The 10,983-nt window shown below is 41.7% G+C and overlaps 1 protein-coding gene across 1 annotated transcript; it reads right to left on the bottom strand.

Moving 5' to 3' along the window:
* Nucleotides 1-352: 352 nt before the first annotated feature.
* On the bottom strand, nt 353-10,644 carry si:dkey-174i8.1 (arylsulfatase I). The gene is made up of 4 exons (XM_042502758.1): nt 10,586-10,644; nt 3,416-3,664; nt 2,287-2,619; nt 353-1,430 (listed from the first exon to the last, which is right to left on the bottom strand). Exons 1-4 carry the CDS (start codon nt 10,642-10,644, stop codon nt 353-355), a joined length of 1,719 nt encoding a protein of 572 aa, XP_042358692.1.
* Between the last annotated feature and the right edge of the window lie 339 nt (nt 10,645-10,983).

The raw sequence follows: 10,983 nt of genomic DNA, 5'->3' as shown, positions 1-10,983 counted from the left end.
AACATTTGTTAAACATCTTTTTAATGTTAAATAGCTCAGTGGGTCTGGTTTAGTTGAAATAAACCCTTAAATCACCCCGGTAGATCTGAAAATATGCTCGCTCTATATACGCTAAAATTACATTATATGGAGTCTGGTGGGTTTAGCAAAGGTGATTTCAAAGCTGTTTCTTGTTAAACAAAAAGATCACACTCTTCAACAAAAAGGCTGACCTGTTTTGCAGCTGCGGGCTGCAGCTGTCTTGATCGATAATGAACAAATTGTTTTAGTCACCTCGACACAAGAACATGGGAAAATGGGCTCTAGGTTGACAAATACAGAGGTTTTTCTTTAATCTTGCTAGATGAGACACTTAGAAGAACAGGGTGTTCCTTTGCAGGCGAGACCCCACCTTCTTGAAGAGGGCTTTTAATTTGCATACTTTGCAGTGCTTTATCTTTATCATCCTCTCTTTCCTGCCATCCTCCTCTCCATTATGCCCCTCCAGGCCCAGCCAGGGGCTCCACACCCCTCCATGGAGCTCAGGGTCAGCCATAGGATCATCTGGTGGATTCCTGGGCATCACAGCTGTCTGGTTGTACTCTGCCAGCCTGATCAGCAGATGTTTCACCACCTCTGGACGAGCTTCCGCCAGGTCCGACCTCTCGTAGGGGTCGGAGGTGACATTAAACAGCCAAACCGATTTCCCTAGCTTATTGCGCCGCTTCTCCAGTTTCTGCCACCGTTCTGGGCCACCGGGAAGAGCCTGTGGTGGTATCCAGTCCCCATCACCCACATTTCCTGTCAATAGCTTCCAGTCCCCAGCCCTTATCGCTGCCCTTACGGCTGTGTCCCAGATCCCAAAGCCATTGAGAACCAACGCCTTGTCATATGGCTCCCCAGGCTTCCTGGAGACTGGGTCAATGTTGAAAAGGATTTCAGTGCGAGGACAGGGCAGGCCCTCGCTGATGGTCCCCCACACATCGTGACCATCTAGGCCGTGGTGGGACTTCAGGGCCCCAGCCAGCCCAAGTAATGTAGGATACCAGTCAGAAACATGGATCAGTGCTCTGCTAACTACACTCTTCTTCTTCAGGAGGGGACTATGGACAAAGCCCACAGCCCGGATGCCGCCTTCCCAGTAGGTCCCTTTGCCACCTCTCAGCGGCCAGTTGCTTCCCCCAGAGAGTGGTTGCCCACCGTTATCAGATGAGTAGATCAGCACTGAGTTTTCATACAGCCCACTGGTCTTCAGTTGCTCGACCACTTGTCCAACCCCGTTGTCCAGACAGCTCAGCATGGCCGCATAGTGGCGCCTGAGACGATTGCCCTGGGAATCATAGTGGTGCAGAAAATGGTCCGGTACCTGCAAGGGTGTATGGGCAGCCTGAAGGGACAAATAGAGGAAGAGTGGTTTGTGGGGGTCGTGGCTGCTCAGGATCTGCTTCACCCTGGTTGGACAGAAAGAAAAATTGGGAGGTTGATAAAGTTAGTCTCTTTCTATGTATGAGTATGTTTAACTTAAAGGTACAGTATGTAATTCTGGAGAAAGATACTCAAATACTGAGTCTCGTTTCCAAGTCATCAAATACCAGTCCATTCTCATTCCAAACTTGTAAAATAGCGCCACTCTTTCAGTGCTTTTGGAGTAAGTGTGATCAAAAGACACCTTTTATGGGCACATTAAACGCCACTGGAATGGGCTGCGGCCGGACAGAACGGGTTGTGTTCTTATACGCTGTCAGAGGGCCAGACAGTATCTGCCACGTCAACATGATATGTGCACAGGTGGCGTCATTTGAGAATGCAGCCGAATGGAACCTGTAGCATTCGCATGAAAAGTGGCAGGACGGCCTGAAGTTGAAACGCTATCGGTAACAACATAATATAAGGAGCGAGAGGGTGCTTATAGGGCAGGTGGGAGGGATAGTGGATGGACCTACAAACAAAGGAGGTTCATGCAGGAGTCTGTTGTTCGCTTCCCCTGTGAATGTGATGGAGTTTTTTTTTTGTTTTCTACACCATTTGCATTTGTTGACCTGATGTTAGCGGCTTTCCGGAATGTAAATAGCAGATGTAGTAGGATACCTAACTCGTAATATGTAGATGTGGAAGTCCACTAACAAAGCGGCAACATGTGACAGGGTGTGATGAGGTGTTGCAAATACTAATGCTTTTGGCTAATGGTTCTGTCTGACTACCAATCCAAGGTCACTGGTATTTGAGGACCTGGAAATGAGAGTCAAACATCAACTATCTATCTCCAGAATAACATGATGTACTTTCAGTTTGTGCCTTGATGCTCACCTTTCTATGTAAAGCAGAGTGGAGTAGTTTCCAGTCATTTCCCAGGCAGGTCTGTCTCCGTCATGTAGATCAAATCCACAAGCTTCAGCCCCATCACAGCTCCTATAGGAAAAGTGGTCTCCACTTCCAGTCAGTGTGCCCAGGAAAGTCTGAAAGCCACGTCCTGTGGGCAGGCAGCTCGGTCTACAGAAGCCCAGGTGCCATTTCCCCACCATGTGTGTGGCATAACCGGCTTCAACCAGACGCTCTGGAAGGGTGGGGATGTCCGGGGGCAGGCAGAGGGGTTGACGTGATCGGATGATTGAATGCTGGAGTCCAGTGTGAATTTGGTAGCTGGCAAGATAGTGTCTTGATAAGATACACCGCATAAAATAACACAATAATGGGACATTTGACAGGTGGTTTAAGAAACATTGCACCCTCCGATACTCTCTCACTGTTACACAACATTAAGATGAGAAGTTTAGTGATTTTACACAATTATTTTGTGACAAGCTGTTACTTTTTTTGTATCTACTTTCAACTTGCAAAATGTCTGCCAGAAAATGCTTTAATCTGCACTGGAAATGTGTCAGTGTTAGGTCATCCAGAGAGATAATAGTAATTCAGGATCAAACAACAGAACAGACTCAGAGATACGAAGTGCTTTGCCAATAGCTGTTTTTTTTACAGTGTGTTTTATTAAGGATGCAAAGATTAGATGGATTGTATTATAAGTTTTAATATTGCTATGATGTCAGGCAGCAGTCTATGGCATTCTCTCCAGCAATGAAAAGGATGATTTCTGCTGTTGTAGCTAATATGATCAAACTAATTGTACTTTAAAGTCTAGAAACAGAAATAAGCTCTCTGTTGCTTTTATATCCATCCATAACTCAGAACATGGGCATATTTTGTTTGAGTGATTAGATAGCATAAATAATTTAGTGCTTCATCTTGGCTCTACTGGTGGTACTTTTATTTTATGGTCTTTCTTCTACTGAAAGCTGCTCCATCACCAAATTCACCATTAGAGATGTTAGCAAAGACAAAATGCCTATAAAGCCTATTCATAATTATATAATATGTGAACAGATGCTGTAATGGGATAATCTTCTCATAATGATGCAATGATGAGGAAATTACTCACCGCCCTGTCATGAGTTGACTGCGAGAGGGTGAGCAGATAGGCTGGACGTAATAATTTTCAAGTTTGACCCCCTTGGCTGCCAGTTGGTCCAACACTGGAGTGTGGATGTCTGAGCCATGATAGCCAATGTCTCCGTAACCCTGGTCATCCACCATGATAAAGATAAGATGTGGGGGCCTGGGCCTCTCCACCTCCTCTGTGCCGACACCGTCATCCACAGACTTGTGTTCACCCAGGCAGCAGAGGCCACTGAGCAAGGTCACCCCAATCAGGAGGAAAAACACAGAGCGGATTCCTCTCCTCATCTCCAGCTATCTACCCAAGTCTGATTTTGTCTGTGTTTTCTTTTCTGCTTAGTCAGCGGTCAATAAATCTCAAGCCGGATCGCTTCAGCTGAAAAATAGGCAGATCTGTGTGTCCGAGGAGCTCGTCCAAAGGTCTTATCTGCCCATTAAGTATGAGTTGTCGTCTTTTTCTGGGGCTTATTCTTGGTTTTGTGAGGTGGGATTGAGCTGGTGCCAGCTGCTATGGTGGGTGGAGAAAAACTGCTGATGGGCAAGAAGCTGGTAGATGTGTCTGTGTGTGTGTGTACGTGAGAGAGAGGTTTCCCTCTTTGCAGTAACTTGCAACATTCCTCTGTATTTCAGGGGGCTAATATGAAGGCTGGGAAGACCTTGCCAAGTGAAATAAACACCTACACTCACACTCACTCACACACACACACACACACAGCAGACAGGTACAGTATATCTACAATACAGACAGTATAGCCTAACATTGTTTACTTGGTTACATTTCTGACTTATTCTCTTGTAACTCATTGTATGATCACCAAAGTAAGAAAAAAACTGCTTTTAGAAAGTCAAGATAATCACAAAAACCAGTCTCTTCAAATCACGGCTCACGAGCATGCTTGGCATGGCAATGCCTTTACCTCGCTACAATCAGTGCTGCCATGATCACTGGAAAATCTAACCACCTTACGACTGCGCTTCAATTACTACCAACTATCTGAAGATGGTAATAATTTCACTCTAACTGCTTGTGGTCATTAGCACTGATCTTTGTGAACTGGTTTGCGTTTGCAGTGAGGCTAACTTGCATAGAAATGTGCCAAATAAATTTATATAACAAAATTTAACTATGTGCAAAAAGTGCAAAAGCAGCAAGATTTTACTTGCATGGCAGCGCAGCTTGGGTGTCTTTCAACCTTGGCAGTTGAATTACACAGTTTCTTTATGTCTTTTTTTTTTTAATGAAATAATGGTATAGCAGAAAACATTAGGGGAATGTGATGCATGAAAGAATGAATATGTGTAATAATTACTTGATCAGAGTCATTGTTAATGCGATTTGTTCTAAATGTGTTGTTCCTGCTTTTACAGGTCAAAATAAAACACATTTCTTTGTGTGTAAAAGTTCAGTGTGACCCTGTTTGCTACATTCAAATCGGGGGCCGACAGGAAACACTGGGAACATGGGAACCACTGCTCTGATAAATCCACAGATCTTTCTGTACTTGTTTGCATAGGGACTGCTTTTTTTGCTTTAAAAAAAAATCCATTACTATCATTGTACTAGGTTGACAAATATCAAAACATGGACAAATAAAACAGCTAGAAACCACTGATGGTAGGGTAAAAATATGTATTTTTTTCTATTTAAAGCTGACCCTTAATAAGACAATATGTATTACTGCTGTTACTGGTACTACCACAATAACCGTCACTAATACTGTCATCACTCTTATTTCTTTTCTGACTGACACTCCTATTAAAGTGCCTTTACGACTGCTACGGCTAATATATCATCTGTGATTTCCCGTACTGCATATTCCAACCTATACTGTAACTGCCTCATGAAAATCAAATAACCCCCATCATTTGTCATTCCTTGCTTGATACTGCTCAATTAATAGAGTCACCCGATGACAATTACTGCCCGTGCCGGGGCAATAAAACCAATCTGACTATGGAGGAACATCCGGTGTTGTGATGAGAATGTTTATCGACCAAAGGGCCCTGCCATCTCCTTCCCATAATGCTGAGAGAAAATCAATGCCTCAGATACGAGTCCATTTCCTACGTTGTAGAAGCAAACTCATGTTGCCTCACCCTGTGGGAAATTTCACAGGCTTTTTGCCCACAGTGAGAGTGAGGTGCATGCTGGAGAGATTGAGATCTATAAAGCAGGAGAGGGAAAGATGATGATGAGGTTGACAGAGTGGGTGTGGGGATGATACATTGAGGTGGATTAAATGAAGGAATTGGTGGGAAATGGAAAGATATGAAACGGAATATATGACATTAAAAAAAAGAGTAATTAGGCAGTAAGTAAAAACGACATGAGGAGTGCTGGAAAGTAGAGGAAAAAAGAGGGATAACAGTGAGATGTAAAGCAATAACGTGCACACAAAGCTTCACTGTCTAAGATGAGAGAGTACAGCATAAACAAAGTGGCATAAAAGGAGCAGTCACTTTGTCTTGCTGTGTATGCGCGTCTGGGTCTCTGGGTGTAGCCATCAGTTTGCCTCAGGGAAATGCAGGGTGACATGAACTCCGTTTTACCGCTAAGAGGGGGGAGGAGAGTGAGGGGAGGGTGGTTGTAAAAATGGAAAGTGACAAATGTCTTCTTGAGGAGTAGAGAGGGCCAGGGATTGTGTTCTTTCCTAAACTGTCTGTATATTTCAGAGGGGTCAGTTTGTATATTTTGTGTTTTCCATAGAGGTGCACTTTAAATGATTAAAGCTTGCTTTAAAAAAGAGAGGTCAAAAATGCAATAACATTTTAAAAAGTAATAAAAAATGTCTCAGCTTTTCTATTGTACTTTTTTTTGCAACATTTTCAAGTTTTGCTGCAAACTCAGCTATCAACAAATGCACTTTCTGCACTGCAACAAAGGGGATATTGGTCCTAGTGTCTCTGTAGGGCAAATGATGCAACCTATAGCCCAGTGTGTATTGTACAGTGTGTTTGCGGTTGGGAGAGTGTGTGTGCGTGTGTGTGTGTGTGTGTGTGTGTGCGTGCGCGCGTGTGTGTGTGTGTGGGTGTATTGGTGTGTTTTGGAAAAGGCAGTGGTGCAGAGTAGAGGAGAGTAGCAGTGGGTGTGATTTATTCATGACGACGAATAAGTGACTCACTCGATCTGGAGCCACTCTGTTGAGCTGAAGCTAAAGTGGAGGAGTGCGTGCGTGTGTGTGTGTGTGTGTGTGTGTGTGTGTGTGTGTGTGTGTGTGTGTGTGTGTGTGTGTGTGTGTGTGTGTTTAACTGCATCTTGCCTATCATCCAACATGAAAAATAAAGACCCCTATTTTTATATTAAAAAGTCCCCGTCTGAGATTTGTTTTGGTATTTAAAAAGTTCACCATATGCACAGATGTATTCATGGTACAGTAAACTGGTGTCACTACTGACAAATGGAAAATGATATCATTGATACTTACGCATTCCTTTCTAACTCAAAACACGGCTGGCTTTCTACAAACCTTCCCTAAATGTTGCAAATAAAGCTGCAACTTTGAATGCTGAGAGCTCAAAAAACAAACCCAAAAAACAATTAAAGAGATTTTTTTGTTTGTTTGTTTGTTTTTATAAAAAGTTAAGGATAAGTTTAACCAGCACTCATGGATAATGGCTCAGAGGCCCCATTGTCTTATAATACACCCATGCAAGCACCATGGCCTTATAATGTGATGAAAACGGACCAAGTTACCATGTTAATGCACTTTGGACCAACACTGCAGTGTCAAATTGTCCAATAGTAGCCAGAAAAAAAGGCTTTTCTGCCCAAACTTGAGGTGGTTCTGGTCAACTTTTAAGTACATCAATGTACACTCACACACACACACACACAAAAAATTTCCTGTTGCCAGTAGGTGGCACTATGATTATAAATCAGTTTCAGCAAGAAGTTGTCATGAGGCCGGGACTGTTATCAAGCATTAGGGAACTAGAGGCAGATTGGACAATGTATGCTGAAATTTCAACAACTTCATGTTAACGATGAAACATGCAAACTTGCCGCCGTGCCATAACAGCAACACTTGACAAAAACTCACAATCTTCACAATAAAGCATCGGCAAGGTCTTAAGACTTTGCTGCCCAAATTTGGATCTGATCAGTCGCTTGGAGGAATAAATCAAAGTATAAAACATGTAATTTCATGTTGCAACGACTGTTACTAAGTGTTGGCATGTAGATGTCTTCAGGCCGGGACTCTAAAACGTGAAGTTTGGTGCAGATTTGGCCATGAAGAGTCTTACTACCTTTCTGTTGTATGGCAAAAATAAAAAGGAAAATAAATGCTCGGCATTGCAACAAAATTCAACAGCTGACTCACAGAGTAACGTGGTGCTCTAAAATCGACAACTTACAGCTCCAGTTTGACGCCCTCGTGAATGTATAGGAATGTGGGTAGTCCAGAGAGCATCAAAACCAGGTTTAACTTGTTGACACTGCTCTTTCACAGCAACTGAAATTATTCCCACAATGACATAAATATCTGCTACAGAGTTCCTTTAACCCCTTGAAACCTGGATCAACACCATTTTTCTTGTGCTGTGTTTAGACCCCTTTCGCAAACTATTTGACCCCTTGAAAACTGAGCAAATTAGTTTAATTTCCTTTGAAAGCATGGGGGGATACAATGACCAACTTGTCAAAAAATGTCCCACACACTGCAAGAAATTAGTAAAAGGTGACAAGAAAGTTACCTAAAAATTAGATTTGAGAAGGGTAAGGTTAGAAAATGATACAAAAAAATGGAAAACTATTTTAATAATTATAATAATTTTATATCTAAAATTATGTTACTGGGGGGAAAAAAATCAGTATTTTTCAGGACTTTTTTTTTAGGTAATTTTCTTTTGTGTTTTTGGTTTTTACTTCTTCTTAAACTTATTTTCAAGTACATTTCTTAATCTTCATTTACCATGTTTTTGCTTATTTTTGGGCCATGCCGTTTCTTGTTAAAGAAATCAAATCAATTTGCTCAGGATGCAAAGGGGTAAACTAGCAATTAGCTATGGCAGGCAATTAGCTATTAGTCAATTTAAATTGACAGTTTCCATTACTTTGTGATATCCTGAAACTATACACTACAGACACACATACATACAAGCACACACACAGACGGTGTAATCTAAGGCGATGTGGTCCAAAGTTAAGTCTGTCTCTCCGTACAGGCAGACGTGGGCTCTGAGACATCACACAAACACAGTCACTCCCACTGGCCCTGAAGGTGACACTGACAGAGACCCTGGCTCTGCTACTCCTGAAATACTCGAGGATCATCTTCCAGCCCGCAGAAACTCAATCCACTGCCTATTCTCTTCACCTTACTGTGTGATGGACTGACAAGATGAAGCTGAGGGGGCGGGGGGACCACTCGCTCTCATCACATCAAACAAACCTCCCACACAGAGAGTGCTGGTGGCCTCATGTCAAATTCACAAACTTTGGGTAAACTTTTCTCCTCCTCTTTACAGTACCTCCTTAGCCGGGTTGTTCCACCCTATCAGACATTTCCCCCGAGGAGAGAGAGTGCTGGCTTTGACTCATCAAAAATGAAAGGGATTACACAAGCTCAATGTGTGTACAATATATATATGTGTGTGTGTGTGTGTGTGTGTGTGCTGTGGTGGCACAGTCAGTGGAGAGTGCCACCCTGAGGATTTAAGGAATAATGCAAATTGATGGCAAAAATGTTTTAGGGAGAGTATTAAAGGGCCCTGCTTCTCAAAATATGCCATAGAGGTACTTATTAGTACTGATTTTATCCACTCATACTGTCAAACGGTGTTGTATATTATTAATGTGTACCATATTGTGTGACTTTTTATTTTAATGTTGTTTGTCTTTAACCAGTTATACATAAAGTTTCTTCATATAGCTCCCCAGCTAACATGGGTCATTTGTTTAAATGTGGATTAATGTACATTGTTCCTTCTTAAATAAAAAAAATTTACAAACTACAATCCAGGCACAAAGAACTATAAAGTAAAGAAGAGGGTTGTAATGGAAATTTTCAACACTTGAAAATGACTGGTGCAAGTAGGTGAATTTATTACCTCAAATTGTACAGTTTAGGTAAAGGCTCGATTTTGGAAAAGAATCTGCGAAATTGTCGAAAATACATTTTTCTTCCAACAGACTCACAAAGTGGGCTGATAGTATTACAACCCCAGCTGGGTATAGGAGTCTTTATGCTAAATATTGCAAACTCCCTGAAGTTTAAAGGCAGACTATGCAGGAATCATTGCTATTTTTGTTTTATCGGCACTGTTTTTATGATTTTCATAGCTTCCTCTGCCTGCTGTTCACAGTCTGGTCGCTACCTTTTTAGAAAGTCCCAACCTCACCTGAATGCTATACACAAGAATGTCCAGAACAAAGAGAAATAAAACATTAAAAAAGGAAATACAGGCAAAGGGCAAAATCTCTACTGATAAATATAGCAACCACACACCTTGAGTGGGTCACGTCTGACAGGGATTAGTTTCGTACTTTTGTATTTTTCTTTTATATATTGTGTTTTGGAGAAATCCTGCATTGTTCAGCTATCAAGGTCTTAGTCAGGCAAACAATTATATGAAGAAAGAGCCACAAAAGAGCATTTGTTACTGTGATTCTGTGTGTAATACTTTAGTTATCCTGTGTTTAATACTTCAGTTATATTATGTGTAATACTGTAGTGATAATATGTGTAATACTGTAGTTAAACTGTATATAATATTATAGTTATAGCTAATACTGCAGTTATACTGTTTGCAATACAATAGTTACACTGTGTGTAATTCTGCAGTCACACTGTGTGTACCATTGCAGTTATACTGTGTGTAATACTGCAGTTATACTGTGTGTAATACTACAGTTACACTGCATGTAATATTGCAGTTATACTGTGTGTAATACTGTAGTGATACTGTGTGTAATACTCTAGTAACACTGTGCAAAACCGCAGTTTAATTGTACCATGTATACAGGTTACTGATGCATAAAGGTACAAATACTGATGCAATACTTAGTTTGTGGATTATACGACCTGAAATCCAGGCTTCTAAAAAAACAAACACAAAACAAAAAAGCAATCACAGTACACTTGTATTACATATTTTTTTACACCATTGTTTTGTGTTTGTTGGCAGGAGTATGTGTGGCTGTGTGACTCACTGGTGACAGCACACGAAGGTTATGAGAGGCCACCTGGCGCAATGCCGCCTCTGTGTCATGAAGCAGGTGACACAGGACTCATCTCTCCCAGGACAGTGGGAGTCCTGGGAGAGATGCAGCACAGTCTGCCACAAAGTGGGGTCAAGAGTTCACTGTATGAGGGGGAAACGGGTGGAGGCACAGAACAGGAGTTATAGTTCGTGTGGAGGAAATTTTAACTGGCTGCAATTAGAGCAGAGATTTTTTGCTAACAAATGTCCAAAAGTAAAGAAAAGGACATCTTGGTTTTTAATGACAGTGTTTGGAAGAATCAGACCTGGAGAAACTGATTACCAAACAAAAAGCCAACTTCTTTAAACGTTTTCTGCAAGTGTAGGAGTGAGCAACGTGTAGAACTG

This window comes from Plectropomus leopardus, chromosome 15 (genome assembly GCF_008729295.1).
Source record: "Plectropomus leopardus isolate mb chromosome 15, YSFRI_Pleo_2.0, whole genome shotgun sequence".
Lineage (NCBI taxonomy): Eukaryota > Metazoa > Chordata > Actinopteri > Perciformes > Serranidae > Plectropomus > Plectropomus leopardus.
The sequence above is the reverse complement of the archived record's forward strand: the minus strand, read 5'-3'. Positions and strand labels throughout refer to the sequence as shown.